We start from the raw sequence: 17,798 nt of genomic DNA, 5'->3' as shown, positions 1-17,798 counted from the left end.
CAGAGACAAGTTTCTGGACATTTGGCAGGAGGATTAGAACTAGCTGTGTATTCGTTTTAATTTCTTCATGTGACACAAGAAATTATGAAAATGAATTTGTTTTCAGTTGGCATGACAAATGTTCAGAGTTATAAAGTGGCACTTTCATTCAATTTTCACAGCATGTACCTAAGTGTCCTGGGGTTGAGCTTCTCCAGAGGCAAGTTTCTGGATATTTGGCAGGGGGATTACAACTAGCTGTATTTCATTTTCGTTTACGGTGACAGAAAATTAATTTGTAATCCTCCTAATAACTTTAACCTCCCATATCATCTCCCAACAGCTGGTAACATGTCTCAATCCTAAATCATAATTCTGCCATATGGGAGGCCAGGGGCATGGCTGCCATTGAGGGAACTGAGGTCACCTCCTCAGTATTTTTTTCTCTGGGGATTTTAGCAGAGAGAGTTTTTATACATTTTCTACATTCCATTAGAAATGCATTCTATTCTATTACATTCTACTATTAGAAACATTTCATGTCAGGTATTTTCTAGTGATCAGATAAATAGGATGAGATTAGACTTTATTGGTCCCACACTGGGGAAATTCATTTGCTGTCCATTCAAGAGTCAGAAACAGAGGAAAAGAAGTGATTGAGTGGTGGGAAAAGATAAAACAAGAAAAAACAAGATAATAACATAGAAAAATGATGATAACAATAAAAATATAGTATATACAAGAATATGTATACAGGCAGATATACATCAACTGGGTCATGTAATTTATATGATGTTTGAACTAGTGGGGATTATGACTCCCCTCTCCCTTCCCTTGTCAACCATAATTAACTCTGCTACTGTTGCTCCACTTTGCTGGTTTTGCAATGCAGCCAGAGACTAAAACCACAGCAAAGCATTGTCTCTGGCTCAGAACAAGGCGGGCCCAGCCACTGTGAAAAGGCCCGTCAACAAGTGTTAGTACTCTGTTTTCTGCATTCAGACTCACCCCACTGTTCATCTAACAGTTAGCCAGCTAGTTCTTGCAGCATATTCATTCTCCTTCTCTTTGGGCCACCAAAAGGCTTTCTAGGAAATGTAGGAGTGACTAATTAAAGTAGAAATTGACAAGATATGACAAAGCCTCATAAAATAAAGTTCAATGAAAGCAAAGGCAACTTATCGGTTGTTGATGTAAGAAAATATTTTGTACAAATTTGCACTCACAAGATATTTAATATCTTGCTTGTACAAGTTAGGTGCATAAGTTAATCACTTATGTGAACTGGAGCACACAAGCTTTTCTATAATATTCAATGTTTTGTTCACGCAAGATAATGACTTGTGCAAAGATGTGTGAATGAGATTTTATCTGGCATCATGTTTGCACAAGATCTATATCTTGTGCTCACAATATATTAGATAACACTGTGTTCTTGTCTGCGCTAGTTATCTTTTACAAATAAGATGAAAACAATATCATCCTTTGGGACCTCTGGGACTCTGTAATAAAGTTAAGTACATCAAAGAAGTATCGACTAGCAAATAACTCCACTAAACATCCCAGACTGGTGATATCTGACAGTATGAGAGAGGCTAGGGAAGGATTTTTTTTTACTTTTTTTATTTTGAAGATTGCCCCACAATGGCCATTTCCAGTGATAGCAGGGGGATTGGAGGCAGCCACATTCACAAGCATGTCCTCGGCCCACAGCCTAGGGGATACATTAATTTCAGGTGGGAGTTTGGTGGTGGTAGTTATCGAATTGCAGTATTGTTGCTCATGGTTGCAGACTGGGGAAATGTTCCTTTTAAACTGAAGTTATGAGCTACTAATCAGGATAGTTGTTCTCTTGGGGTACTCTCAACTCATTATAACACATTTCAAACGCAGGAGAACTGTGTATAAAATTACTGTTCTGTTTTTACAGGCCGGTTACATTTTTAACATTTGGTACATGCTCTGTTGTTTTGCCTTTTCCAACATTGACACATTAGTGCCAATAAACAGTAGCAAATGACAACTTATGGACATTTACAACCACTCAATAAGTGTAGTCAAACTATTTCTAAAACCACTATGGTAATTATCAATATTCTATGAGGAAACACAAGATATTTTTTTCATGTAGTGTGTCTTGACATGTCCAACATGTTGTTGAATATATGGCAATATTCACTAATCACTAATATATCAGCTCAAGAAGTCAAACATCCCAAGACTGCAGCAGTACCAGTGGTTCAAGCATCACTTTGTGTCCAGTGTTAAACCTCGAATGTGGCATTATGCAATGACACAAGGTTTGCTGATTGGTGATCCTGTGGTTTAAAACGTGCAAACAAACAACCAGCCAGTTGTGGCTATTAGTTTGAGCTAGAGCTGCAACGATTATCAAAATAATTTCTTAACTACTTTGATAATCAATGAATCATTTTAGTCATTTATCAAGTTAAAATGTTCTTCATTTGCTGATCTGGCTTCAGCTTCTTTAATGTGAGGATTTCCTGTTTCAGACAAAAGAAACGATGTGATTAAGACTCTTTGGGGTCTGGGAAACTCTGATGAGATATTTTAAAATGTTTGGGATATTTTATATTATTTATATTCAATATAAATAATTATTAGTTACAGCCCAAGTATGAACACAGGCCAAAAAAGTGTTTCCAGTGAACATAGGAGCAATAATACGAATAAGAGAGAAATTCAAGAGTTTGGCTCCACCATCATGTGAAGATGGGGCCACCTTGTTCTGTGTCTACAGGCTGGTTCTAGCAGTGTGATGATGTGTCTTCTTTACACACTTAAGTCCTAATACCCATTTAAGAACATCAGGGCGGGATGCTTGTTGTCTTGTAGAATGCTTGCCCAGATAGACTCATGCTGTTCTAAAAGCCAAAGGCCATTTTCAGAGACATAAGGAGCACAGCTGGACAAAACACAAACTGTTGTCAATGAGACCACCACTGTGTTGGGACAGCAGGGCTGCCAACACAGGAGGCTCCAGTAGAGAAACATAGTGTCGTACAGCACAAAGTTAAACCTGCCTGAACATTTTTCAAGGCACTTTGCAGTTGCATCTGGAAATGTGTTGAAAATGAATGAATTCGGTCAATAATCCAAACTTCTACTGGCAACTATTGTTACCTCAGTGACACACTTCCAGAGTATCCTAAGACTTCACACACCTAAGTTTAGAGTTTTTAAGACATGGATCAATGTCAATAACTGTTACAACACCATTTTCTAATGAGTACACGCAGGCTTTACAAAAATGGACAGAAATGTTTTAATTATGCTGCAGTGTTACATTGATGGTATCAAACAGCATACGTAACATATTTACTAATGCTATGTGGGAAAAATATTTAAAAAAAACAAAAATCTTTGGATTTCTATTCTTGCACAAAATATATAAATTCAAACATTTTCAGTGACCCATGCACAATCTAATATTGCCTCGTTGGTGTTGTTCCAGGACCATCACTGCAACAGACTTATCAAGCTTTTGTAATTACATAGGTTTGTGACTTGTGAAATGATGTTCAGCGTCGTGAAAGGATCTTTTTTTAATGCAATCCATCTTTCCCTTGATCTAACCAAGTATTTTTTTTATCAGTTACAATAATGGACCTGGACTGAACATTAATCATGATGTTCTGGTAACAACACCAGCACAGCAATTTCTGACTATTACGTCCATATTCCAAAACTTTCAAGGCCTTAATTTCTTCAAATTCGCCTAATTCACAACCTTTCGAGGATTTAAAGGACCTGTTCCTATACCCTATTTTGTTGAATTCTGTGAGGTGTTTTGACAGTTCTAGGTCTAAATCTAAGTCTAAGTCTAAGTCTATATGCATGATGAAGAGGCACTGCACATGACACATGTACTACCTATACAATCAGTAATCATTCACTCACGAAAGGCATATCAAATATTTGCACTGCATGTCTCACTAGCAATAATTCAAGTGAGCAGAAAATGAACATGAAGAAATCAAATAAAATGTCTCATGTTCCACAGACAAAAATGTTTTTGAGTGAGTAAGCTTTCACCATCTCATCATTCAACTTTCTGCGGTGAGACTTTGAACACATTTCTGACAGGAAGTGGTCAGAGATGACATGAGCATGTGCGTGCGTACACAGACACACACACGCACACATGCACACACATACGCACACACATCAAAGTATGAGACTGAGACAAGGTCTGTCACATTACAGCCAGTGTTTAATTGAATATTCAATGAGTATGTATTCTCACAAGGCATTAAATGTACAGCAAACTACAACTATCGTCTGACATGGTGATGGCTTCACTCCATGCAAGACTCTGCTGGAACAGAAATAATACCATGACTACATGTCCACTGCATGAACATATATCTTGATGCCATGCACTAATGTTGACCGTGAGCTTTAAAACCACTGAAAGAAAACTAACTAAAAGCACTCATTCAGTTTTGATCATTTTTACATGAAACCATCACATGAAACAGGAATTATACACGCACGCTTTTAGATCAAGAAGATGGCAAGTGTGGCAACAATGTTATAAACAATGCAATAACAATAAGAACAACAACGACAAGAACAATAACAGTATTAAAGCTTTTCATGACCATATCAACATTCAGTGTATTGGAAAATACAATCCCAATAGACTCTTTGTATAAAAAAGAAGCTTTTCAAGTCAGCATGGAACAAATAACAGTTCGTTTCTCTGGGGTGGGGGCAGGGTGGATGACAGGAGTGGGTGTGCTTCCATAGATTTCGGAGGAGGGGAAGTGTGTGTGTGTGTGTGTGTGTGTGTGTGTGTGTGTGTGTGTGTGTGTGCGGAGGGTGAGGGTTCCTGGAGGAGTCATGCTGGTCTATGTGGCGTAGCGTTTGGTCCACTGTTTGGCTATCCTGTCGTGCTCGGCTCTGTTGGTCAGGTACTGTGTGGCGATGCTTCCAACCAGAGGGTCGGCTGGAACACAAGAGGAAGGAACTCAGTGATACTGAATACAACAAAGTATTTGTCGCAACATTTACTGGAGTGTTAAACCTTTTAAAATGAGAACAATTAGTTTCTGACTGTACCTCCAATATGGTGGGTTTCCGCAATTTGTCTAATGATTTCTTTGAGAAATTTCATTGCAGTTCAATCAGTACTGACTAAATACTTTTATTTCAATGAAACAACTGGATAGAATCTAATTATGAATAAAAATCACTTCTTATCACTCTCAACATCCCCCAACTACTGAGAAAACTACTGAAAATAACTGAGAGGTTTTCAAAAGAGGTCTATTTTGTGTGACAAGCAGTGACACACCCCCAAAAGTTGCCCTAAATGTATTCAATCTACATAGATGACATGTTGAAAATGTGTCAAAATGTATAATGTTGTCAACAAGCTGTCTTTTAATGAACAGATTCAACACTAATCTTAACTGATTCATTTTGACTGGATCTTGCAAAATATACAACAATGCTTGTTAATTGCTAAGTTTGCAATATTTAGTGTTGCAATGGCCAGTGTTCCCAGGTTGGTTTGAAGCTTTCCAGTCTATTAATTGCTCAAAATCCACCCAAACTGATGAACAATGGCCAAATATGATCAATAATAAACAATACAAATGTATGAGTTTACACAGCAACAGTATTGTGGTTCATTACAATTTTCAACACGACACAACGTGATAATTAAAAAAAATTAAAGTGTTTACAAGTGCACTACAAAACAGGGAAAAGGCGAATCATACCAAAACAACCATGAAACTATTCTTAATTTCTGCCGTCTGTCTTGAAAAAATAACAATTAAAGAGAAACCTCAAATAACTAAAATGGTTTTATCCAACTTTTTAAGAGATAAATGTTAGCATGTTGTTAAAAATATATTTGTTGTGACTGTGGGGATGCAACAATAGATTATTTTCATTATTGATTGATCTGTTAATAATTTTCTGAATTAACTGAGTCAACAAAAAGATCACAAAATAAAAAAATGATCTGCTCAGGAAACATCAGGGAAATCTTTCTATTAGATTTTATTTCTTGTAGACATTTTTTTCCTTATGAAAAATAAATCCACATTCAGCCAATCATTTTTGAGATACTAAAGCTTGTCATAGATGCGCTATAATGTAAACAGCTCACACCTTCACTAGCAGATTTCATGAGGGGAAAATGTGATATCAGCAATAGCCTTCAGAAATCCACATCTGTGAGAGTGATATTTTATTTGTTAGGACATGTTTACCCAGCCACACGGTACTGTTTGACATCCAGTTACCTAACACAGTGTATCTAAGCCTAAAATGGTGCAGAAACATGCAGCCAACCACACTGGCTCATCAGCATGCATGGGAATTTTATTACAACCAGTGAAAACCACAGAAAAGCCATAAGTCAAACAAATGGATCCCTATCATCCCCGTGGTCTGAATTGGAGCTTGTATCGCTTGACGAACAGCTCGGCCGACACTTTTATCGACAGCACAGTAAAATGTGCATGCTGCTGTAAATCAGAGGTGATCATAGTGGGCTCCAGCAGCAGCTGTGCTGTCCAGTCTGTTGATACACCACACACGTCTGGTCAGTCAGCAGCCACTATTATGAATTCCCACTGGCTCCTCTATTGATTGTGCTGATGCTCAACTTGTGGTGCTGCCGGTCAATTTCTCAGTGAGGTGACAGAGAGTGAAACAAATTCCCAGAGCCTCACACACTTTTAAATGCTTCAGAACTGTCTCCTGCGGGCTCAGCCTGCTGATGGAGCAGTGTGATGAGGTTGGCTGAGCAAGCAGCACAAACACCCATCCACACTAATCCCTGCTAGGGTTTCAATGATGGGGGTTTTTACAGGCTTATGCCCATATTTCTGGATGAATGGATCCTTACATATCACAGCATTGTGGCTTATTCTTCACACAAGTATTTCAATAATTCACCCCACTAGTGTGTTCAAGACATGAATGTCTTTGAGGAGTATCTCATCGATGTTATCTGCATTTGAACAGTCATTGTGTCCCTCCTCTCTATGACATTTCCACTCAGTGTTGACATTCAGAACGACTTCAAAAACATTTGACCTTAGTTCCCTATTTATCAGCAGAGACACAACAGAATGTCGTGATTAGTTTGAAAAACATGCTTTGCACACTATGTCTTAAAAAGTGACCTGTTGTACAATGTGGGGAAGTTGGAAAAAGGTTAATCTTCATACTAATATCCTTTGACATGCAGGGGGAGTAACAAGCTTGAGAAATTCTCTTTTTTTACTACTATACAAGAACGTACAAGAACGTCAAACAAAGACAGAAAAACTCAGCGTTGTGATAATTGGCTTTCTGAGTCTCTATGAAATACAGTAACTTTATTAAGAAACCTGGAAGCATAGAAGCACTTCACTCAGGAAATTAATTGCTTTGTCATGTGCAAGATTAGTGGAGAAACATAAAGGACCAGCTGAAGCAGAGTAAGTAAATACATGCTCAAGAAAAATACCGCAAGAGAATCAGACTTTGGAGAAGCAAGCAAGCCTGCCTGTGAATCCATATGAACAAGATCTTGGACCATCTTGGACCATGATTATGCCAAAACTTACTTGAAACATGGACTCACATAACATTTTTCGGCAGTTGGTACCCTCCCAAAGACACAGCTCAAAAAAAAAAAGTCTGTATCTACTGCCCCTCTGGAGGTAGTATCAGTGGTCCAGCAGTGCTGCACCGTACCTATGTGAACGGATATGCCAGCTGCGTGGAGCGGGTCGATCTGATGGTGTTAACAGTGTGATAACTTAACAGATCCTTCACTCAACAAAATAAAGAGAGACATCCCACAAAGCAATGTTACTGGACCAAACATAAGTAACGTAGAAACTGGTAGTGTCTTTGTCAACTTGTGAATACCGCAGTTATACTTTGAGAACTGTCTGTCATCCTGTCTGAATTTATCCCTAGAAACAGCATCCCTCAGCGCAAGTGAGAGAGTCAGACAGCGTCCTGTTTACTGATGGCAATTATGCAATTATGTAATTTAGGGCAGAAAACGTAACTTTGTCACTTTCCAGGATGCATGTTGGGTCAGGGTCCAAATCAAAACACAAAATAATAGCATCCATATGATTATAAACAGTCAGTGGGTACTTGTTTAGATAAACAGGAGGATACCAGTACGCGTTGAACATAAACAGATACCATCATTATGAAGTGTACCATCACGCCTCTTTTAGATCCACAGTGCCTTTCTGTGTGAATTACACACTGGTGTGTCTTTACGCTGGAGCTGCTTGGCTCTGTGTGAACGAACAACAGCGGAGAATTGGCAAACTGCTGCTGCAGTGACAATGCAACGTCTCTGCGTGAAAGGGCTAGTCCTACTCTAAATTTGATTCAAACAGGGCCAAACACAACCATAAATCATGCCAATAACTGCATTGCGAGAGTAAATCTTTCACTTTGAATTTCATAATCTTCTCAATGTACTTCTCCGTATAATTACACATATGATAAGAATTTTGCAATAAAATTCCTCTAGTTATACATTTTTGATTAATTATGTACTTGTATTTTCCCAAATGTTTTCAACAATGTTCAAACACAGAGATACCCATAATTTTGAGCAAGGTTTTTTTCATTTGGTCACCTGTTGTCATAACTTCCGTGAGAGGGACAGAGGGTGACGAAATGTGTGATTTTTTTTTGCTTGAGTCATGTAGATCTTGAAGAGTTTTGGCAGTAGTGGTTGTTTAACAATGAAGAAACAATTCCCATAACCCAACTCCCATAAATAACCCATTGTACATTTAAAGTGAAAGTGATGCAAATATGTTGTTTCTTTCTGCTGGTGCAACAAAACTACCGTTATTCAGTTTAAACATTGATTGACACTTAGACAATCTGATTCCTCTCAAAGTATCTTAAAGTTGGGTCTCTGTAACTTTCTGAAGCAGTCAATATTTCAAACTTTCTTTTTTCATTTTTTTTACAACAACATGCAAGAGAACATTCTTGAAGGGAATCTGTAGAGGCTGTAGCCAGGAGAAGGCTATGACGCCTCTAAAAATAGTTGTCCAACAAAGCTGAAGGAACTATTGCGTTTGAAGCACACTGAGACCTTTACAAAGACTGTACAAAAACAGCAAGTCACCTCCTCTACATGGTTTCAGGATGACCAGTTTTGACCAAGTTTTGCAGACTGGGAAAATTCCAGAATGTGCGGCTGTTCAGACTAGTTGTATGGTAGTTTCCGCCCTTCTTGTTTCCTCACAGGGACACATAGAACCTGACATAGTGGAGCACATTATCTGTTCTCAGATCTCACATATTCTGATATCACTCCAGATAGTAAAGCCTTCCTTTAAGGCAGGGCGAGCCAAGTGTTATTACAGGTTTAACAAACTGTCACCCCTGAAGCTACAGAGGGGAAAAAGCCTTTATCATAAAAGACTGGACAAATATATCAGCTCATATCAGCCAGATATATGATCTACCCCAGACAGCAAGAGCAGAAATCACTGCGGAGGAATCCCTATGGCTTTGTAAAAAAATTCAGATTACAGAGACAGGCAAAGACAGGGAGAAAAAGGGATGACACTCAACAGAGGCCCTGGGCTGGATTTGAGTCCTAGACATGCTCTGACATGGCATGTGGCTTAGGCCCAATAAGCCACCAGGACACCCTAGGTAGGAAATCAGCTTGTAGTGCGTGATACAGGGTTAGATATGGACTGAATGTAAGGGACGGCAGCGCTGGGAAGGTTGATTAACTGTCATTCCATCCTCTTCCCTTGCTTTAATGAGCCACGTGCCAAAGATCTCAACCAGCACGGGAAAGCAAATCTTCAGATGGAAGGCGGTAGAGGGGGAAGGAGAGATATTTTTAGGGTATTTCAGATCCAGGGCCCACATTCAGCACTTGAGGCTGGGTTTAATAAAACTTAAGCGAGTGGTGAGAAGTGCAGCAAGGGGACTGATTCTGATGAGGCAAGAGGCAGAAAGAGGGATAGAAGTGCCTGGGTAATGGGGAGGAGGGGTGACAGTGTTCTTTTTTTTTTTTTTGGCAGGGACGGGTTGTTGATCAAGTGTCTTTTCTATCATACTTTAAAGGAATCCTCTCATTTCATCTAGCCAACATCTAAAAATGTAGAGTAGGAGGAGGAGGAGGAAAAGAAAATCTTTTCTCATTTTTGCCCACGGAGGGAGAATCTCCACTTCCAGGTTTATCAAAGAGCAATCGCCGCAGAGCGGACACAAGCTATCATCAGAGGTCTTCACAGTCACCACCATCATTTCCCATCCCCCTCTTGGTCTTTCTTTTCTGTTGCCATCTCATTTCCGACTGTTCACATATGAAATCATCTGTCATTCTTCTTGTCCTTTTAAATCCCCTTTCTCACATTTTCTTAGTTCTTTCACTCTGAGCCACATTGGGCAGATTTTACAGCAACAGCATTTTCCACCTCTGCTTGCTCAAGTCAATACTTTTATACCAACAGACATTAACTGTACTGGTAGCTGGAGACCAGATGAATGTCAAAATGACATGTTGAACTGATCTGTAAAGGACAGATTAGAATCCTCCTGTTTCTTCTCTCTGCTGGTAAATTGGGCCATGATGGATCCAATTAGCTTTAAAAATGTTGAGCTGTTCTCCCTTGAATGGTGTGAGTCGTTTGCAGGGTTGTGTTTGGCTGCCGGTCCTGGTTCAATATTGATTAAACTGCAATGAAGGGACCAGGAGAACCAGCTCATTGATTACAACACTAATTTTGTAAGAGGATGAATGCAAATGAAATGACTTCAGTTTTTAATGCTCACAGTTGCTATACATTCACACTAAGACAACGTTGGTTATTAGTGGATATTAGTGTTAACTATTGCTTTACAAAGGCAGCAATATGCTTCAGTGTTAATAGTGTATGAACCCTCATTACAAAATACTTTGCGGTGCCACAAATATAAAAGAAGAGGCTATCTGAAAGTATGAGCTTTGGACAAACCACTGCGTCAACCCCACAAAAACACTCAAAAAAATAACTTAAATGTGATTCTATACTACTACTTACCATATACTGTAAAATATCTTCTATTATTTTATGACATGTCTGCTATGAGCTAAAATGAAACAATGTTTCTTACAGTTTGGACTAACCCTTGTAAACATTTTATAAACTGAATGTAGGCTCACAACCGAACATCTTGTTATTCTGAACTATGCTTGGGAACTGGTAGACTGTATAAAATAGTCAGCATTCAATCAAATCAATTATAAAAATGAAAATGTATTCTGTGATGAATCTTGGGAGCATTTCTTAACAATCGAATCGAGTTGAATGCAATACTGAACATTTTAGTCTCTTTTCTGAAATCTGAAATCAAGCATTGTTACAGAATTGTTTTTTTTTTTTATTTTTTTTTAAGTTGTAGTGCTTCTATCAAAGCAACCTGTCTGTCTGTCCTCTAATACAACTGCTGCTGTTGCACTACAAAGAGCCTGACTCAAACCTCAAAGTGACACACTTCTATGTGTATTGCCCACACACAGAATGGACATGTCAGTCAACCTGTCAAAGCTACAGTTGGAGGCAGATATGACAAGGAGAAGTGTGTGTGTGTGTGTGTGTGTGTGTGTGTGTGTGTGTGTGTGTGTGTGTGTGTGTGTGTGTGTGTGTGTGTGTGTGTGTGTGTGCTGCAGCTCTCACCAGGGTTGCAGTCAGTGAGCAGGGAGCAGATGGACAGTAGGACCTTGGAGATGGTGAGGGCAGGACTCCAATTGTCCTTCAGGATGTCCAGACAGATCACTCCCTGACTGTTGATGTTACAGTGGTAGATCCTTGTACGGAAAGTCACCTGGACATGGAGAGTCAAAGGGTTGCATCAATATTGGTTTCTAAAAGACATCCATGATCATTCAAGCTGCATGATGTAAGATTTTGTGTTGACTATTGGTAGTTAGGATTTTAATCTAAGATTAACGTAACAGCAACACTCATTACTACAAGTGACAACTGTGTGAACATTTCAAAAGTCATCCGCACCATAAGTTCATTTAAAAATATTGATTGCATATTGCAGGTTTAAAACAGTTGGAAAATTAGCCCACCTAATTTTTTAATTATTAACCATTAATTATTTCACAGTCTGAACCATCAGAACACAGTATTAAGTTTCCAGAGCCCAGGGTAACATCTTTAAATATCTTGTTTGTCTGAACACCTCTTCAACAATATATTTAATGTTCGGTTAGTAATAGAAAAAACAGAAAATCAACCAATTTGAAAGGCTGAAAACAAAACACAGTTTTCCATCACAAATGACTAAAACACTTGATTCATTGTCACAAATGAATTTTCTGTTGACTGAATAATCAATTCATTGTTTCAAAAAAGTACATAATCAATCATGCAAACACACTAAGCAATCATTTCAGGCTGCCTGCACAAAAACAATCAGCTTACACATTCCAGTTGATTTCCATTTCCAATTGATGAAGTCCAAACAGAACCACTACACGTCTGCTAATATACAAATGCATTAACATACATCTGCCTTATCTCAACTCCATCTGTGTACCTGAGGGCTAATTTACAGTAAATGCACAGGTCAATACAGTGGAAGAAGATCACTAAAGAGAAACATCCGCTGATATATCAGTCAATACAGTGTGATGGTGACACTCCCTTATAGTCTACAGTGAAGCTGACAGTCCTGCAGAACACAGCAGAGCCTCATATCAGCACAAGGAGCACAACAACATCTAGGAGTGAACTTTGCCCTCTCTGCTTCAGAAAAAGAAAGGCTGTGACTGCAGCCCTTTATTTCCTCCCCCTCTCCCCTGTTTAACCTTTCATTAAGTCTCCATTCCTCCCTTCACATCTCCTTATTATGAGAGATAAACAACGCTCGTGTACCCAGCACTCCCTGTATCCCACTCCACACTGGTATTACTAACATAGAGCAATAAACAGAACACTTTCCTTAACAGGAAAGGATTCCAGGAGACGTGACAAGGAAAGGCAGAGACAAGGTGATTGATGGTGATTGGTTGAGGGCAGGGCTCATGTTTGAGTCGCTTCTCTTCTGTTCTTACACCTCTGCTGCTAAGATGGGTTATGGGTGGCATGCTAATACTGGCAGCCCTGCAGCCATGAAAAAGATCCTTGGCCAGCCCGTTTGGTCTCAAGCTACGGATCTAAGCCTACATCCCCTCTGTATTATGGATTCATCCCTGAGCCTATAAACACAACCATAACATCGTCATTCCATCACAACAGCTCTCATTCTGACCAACACATGTATGTTTGTGTTTCTTGGGCTGGGAAAAACATCAATATCATATCATTATTTCATATTGATGATATTTCGGGTATTGATTGTGTTTTCAACACCGCACTGCAAGGCAGCATTATGGTAGAGTGATTCAATTTCATTTTCTGAACATACTAGACAGTTCTACTCATTCTAATATTTGTCTTTATGTATTTATACATTATATCCATATTGCTGTGGTGGAGGGAAGCCCAACAAAGCAATGATGGACAGCCAAGGCTGCTTTAATGCACAGGCTTACCTGGGCTGAAGCCCAGGGGCCTCCCAAGTTCAGGGGCCTCCCATGTTCAGGTTAATTGATTCTTCCCGGGCTGCGTCGCCGCTGTAAACAAACGTACCCCACTCGCAAATTTGCAATGACGTCACACACACAAGCTGCTGCAAAGCAGAGGTGAGTTGAGCCGCTACATGCAATGTGCTGTGGAGAAATGTCGTCCCGGCAAAATTAAAAGTCTGGCTGCATTTCACAAAGAAGGAGGACACCTCGGGATCGTCACCTGTAATACCTGTAAGAGGGATCTGTGTGCCAAAGGCGGTAATACAACTAATACTTCCACACAACACGGCATTACACTCCAGCAATGCCGTGTGTATGATGCACTTAGCAGCACCAGTGCTAGCACTAGCACAGCTGGAAAAATTAAGAAACTAATGCATTACATAGATTACCCAGATTTTTTTTTTTTTTTTTTTTTAAATGAGACTCTATAAATCGAGGGGATGGAGGGCCTACAAAACCTCTCAGCCCCGGGGCCTAACATCAGGTTAAGGCGGCCCTGTGGACAGCCCAGAGTATTGAGTACATCAGTTGAAAAGTTAGCCTTGCTAGGCTAACAGCTGATAGGCAGTGCTAACAGATGATCAGCGGGGCTAACAGCTGACCAGCGGTGAAAGGTGAGTTGTCGCAGCCAATTCTTAGCCATGTTACGGATTGAGAAGCGGCTATATTCATGCCAGCATCCTCTCATATGATAGAGTTGACTCACCCATAACAATAGCCCTTTTTAGATAGAAAAGGCGGCACATCTGCTCCAAGGTAAGGGCGGCAATATGCCGGCCTGTCTTTCTAAAACTGAGGCGTAATGTTCCTCATTTTCTAAAAGCCGCCTCTGAGGTAGGCGTGAACATTTACAGAATTTGTCTTCAAAATAAGAGCTTTACATTGCACCCCATTGGTGTTTAGAACTGAAAGTAGCGACCGTCCTTAGCTTGCCGACACAACAACAAGCTAACACAACCGAACAGCTACAGAGACCGAGGAGACGCGAGTATCTCCTGGATCCCTGCGGCTGTCCAGTTGTTCATTTTGATGTCCGCGGATGAAGTGATGGACTGACTGCTGTGATCAGCTGTTTCTTGGTTTTAACTCCCTGGCTGTGGGTCGCACAGCAGTGCAGGTCATTGACACCTCCGCCCATCTCACGCAGAAGCCGGCACATTTCCGCCTCGTTTTTAGATGGCAGGTGAGGCAGAAATAAGTGTACCCTCCAAGGCGGAAAATCGGCAGAGCAAAACAGACCCCCAATTTGCTGCCCTCTATCTAAAACTGCGGACTGAGCTGCCAAAAGGACGGGCAAATTCGCGGCCTGGTGCTCTGTCTAAAAACGGCTAATGCTTGGTGTCAGCCTTTACTTGTGAATTCCGCTGTGTGAAATACGACTGCTGTCCGATTAACAGTGATTTTAGTTCCCTCACTTTTCTCCTCCTCAGCTCGCTTTTCGGAGGGAAGTCAATGTCGTACTTTGAACAGTTCGAAAGGGCCTCTCAACATTCCCCTTCCTCCTCCCTCTTTTGTTGATATCAATTGAAGCAACAAGCTAACAAGGCCACTTGGAGGGTGTTTTGTCCATTTTTATTTTATTTTTCAAATATTCATTCATCGGGCATTATAAATGCCGATATTGATAGTTTGGAAAATGCATAATATCGGCTGATAATGTTGGCCCGCCAATAAATCGGTCGGGCTCTAATTAAGAGTATCAGTTTTGGCCTTAACTGACATTATCATCCTAACATTAGTGAGAGAACCAGTGTGGTGGGCAGCCGCAGCTGTCAGATTGGTGGCTGTGAGCTGGTGAGCTGCTGGTTGGCACAGCTCACAGCCAGGCTGCAAAACCAAGGCAGCAGGAGGCCAAGACTTGAGATGAGCTCTGTTTCCCCCTCAGTGCTGACTGCCAGGAAGGAGGCAGTTCGTGTTGATTAGGAGGGAATGAGGAGGACATTGTTTCTCTTTGGGAGTCACGTTTCACATCAGACTGAAGATTTAAGATGAAATTCACAATCTCAAATTTCGAATTAAAAAATGGAATCGTAGATGCTGCCACACCCCCATGTCACGTCCGGTCGGCTTGCCAAGCGGAAAAAAACGCATACATGTTGAAGTGCTGCGAGTCAACCTCCTCTAACTTTGCTACTAGCTTAGTCAGTGGCTATTAGCTACAGCCAGTCAAATAGCATGGTGTTACACCATTCCCGTTCGGCTCACACACCTCACGCACCTCAACGTTCACATTGTCGACCAAAAAGCCACAGTTTGCAAGCTCTGCAAAAACTAAATGGCAGATTATTTTGTTCAAGTTTCCAGTTGACTGAAGATATATGTTACTGTTACATTTTGTTGTTAATAAATGTTTTAAATTTGACAATGTAGTGTGGTACACTGTGAACAAAGGTCAAATATTATATTGCATAAAAGTCTAGTCTAAAAATGTCATGGCAACCTGTGCTTAATTTTTTCAGCATAAAATAGCCATAATAGCCACCAAACCACACGTCTAATTCACAGCAGTTGAGGTTTTATTCAGTGTACAGGTAGGAAAAGTAAGGTGCCATTGTGCTTATAATTTGTACTGAATCTCTGGTTTGCAATCGGTTAATCAGGATTTTGGGTATCATTTTTAAGTTTTAAATGCTACTTCTTGGTGTTACTATGAGCAGATTTGCCCCCCTTAAGTGTATGAATGTGTGAGAAGATGAGGGAGAAATGACTCACATCCAACCTTATCATTTGCTTAAATTATGACTGTGGATGCAGTACAATAGGTTGCATGGGAGACATATGCCAACTAGTTATTGAGAAAGCATCAGGACTTCATTCACACAAGTCTACTGTGTGTCTACTGGATTTTGTATAAAGACAATCTATGTAGTCTTCAACGAAAGCCATGGAAAAAATATCTATTTGACAAAGAATAATCTTGATTGAAGGTCAGGTTACTAGTGTTTTCCAGAGAGTCCAACAGTATCTCACATGACACATCTCACACCACTCAGTAGTGACCTTTGGATAAAGCTAGTAAGTAGACCGTAAATTAAGATTGTTACCTCTGATGTTTGTAATGGTAGCGAACATTTTTTGATGAAGTTTTTTTTTTTTTTTTTTTAATTACAGTTTTTAAAAAACAATGACAATATAAAACCTGACTGTCAGTGCAGAGAGCAAAATTAGATACTGTTCAATACCTCACATTTAGGACTCTGACGGAGTGTTTCACAAAGACCTTTTCTGGTTTGTAGATTAGGGGTAGGAATAATAGAGGAAATCACAGTACGATGTGATTCACAATATATCGCCCAAGAAAATGATAGTATTGTGATACAGCGATTCTGCAGTAATCAACACATTGCCAGATCATCAAACATTACATCTTGAAATGTGACTTAAGAATACAAAATACTCTTAGAATGGTGAAGTGCAGAAATATTTATCAATTCATTGCATTGTGGAGTTAGAGTTTAACAGAATTTGACAAGCGCTGAAATTAAACAATGTATAAAGAAGTGTAGAACCTTTGTCTAGTGCCTCTTAATCACACACACTGACTACACCTGGTCAGTGTGCAAAAACTGGCAAAAGGCTGAACTGCCAGAAAGCAGAAGAGTTCTGGAAGTGAAAAGATAAAACTATGACTCAGTGACTTCTTATAATCTGTGTAAATTAGTACATACTTCAAGGAGGTCTGAAGTAGTAACTCTGCTTAATCAAACTGTCATCAGAACACCTGCAACTTTTAATACAAATATTGATATATGTCCCAGAGTCCTGATAATCGTACCTCAGGATATGATACATTGCATTTTCAAAATTTTGTCCAGTCCCTATGTTGAAAACAAAACCCGATTTTTCACAAAATAAACCAAACATCTACATGCATGAGTGTTCGAGAATATCATTATTGATACAAAGAAAAGGAAATATGAAAAAATTGACGAAGATTAATGACTGGTTGATACGCAAAGAGTTAGAGATCAGACATCCAGCCATACCAGCACAGTTCATTTACAGTTAAAGCAGAGCTCATTATTTTAAGAACGGTTAAAAATTAGACTATGACTGTTCCTTCAAAGACGATGACTCCTTTTAGTTTACCTAACGTTTGGTTTCAAATTTGAAATCACTTCCTGGAACATGTTTAATGTACTGTGAATATTGATGACCAGCTATTTTTCTCCGAGCATCATCCTCAGGACAAGCTTTGCATTGACATATCTCATCT

General features: G+C 39.7%; 1 protein-coding gene across 1 annotated transcript in view; it reads right to left on the bottom strand.

Moving 5' to 3' along the window:
* Window positions 1–4,191: 4,191 nt before the first annotated feature.
* The window catches only part of LOC119016783 (ubiquitin-conjugating enzyme E2 E2-like), a 79,831-nt gene continuing 66,224 nt past the window's right edge, over window positions 4,192–17,798 (bottom strand). Inside the window, exons 5-6 of the mRNA XM_037093027.1 lie at window positions 11,676–11,823; window positions 4,192–4,951 (exon numbers count right to left, since the gene is read on the bottom strand). Of these exons, the coding sequence (XP_036948922.1) occupies window positions 4,854–4,951; window positions 11,676–11,823 (246 nt within the window). The 3' untranslated portion in view covers window positions 4,192–4,853. The remainder of the gene's footprint in view (window positions 4,952–11,675; window positions 11,824–17,798) is intronic.

The sequence above is a fragment of the Acanthopagrus latus genome, chromosome 3 (assembly GCF_904848185.1).
Source record: "Acanthopagrus latus isolate v.2019 chromosome 3, fAcaLat1.1, whole genome shotgun sequence".
In the NCBI taxonomy this organism is placed as follows: domain Eukaryota; kingdom Metazoa; phylum Chordata; class Actinopteri; order Spariformes; family Sparidae; genus Acanthopagrus; species Acanthopagrus latus.
Note: the sequence above shows the minus strand (reverse complement) of the source record. Positions and strands in the feature narration are given on the sequence as shown.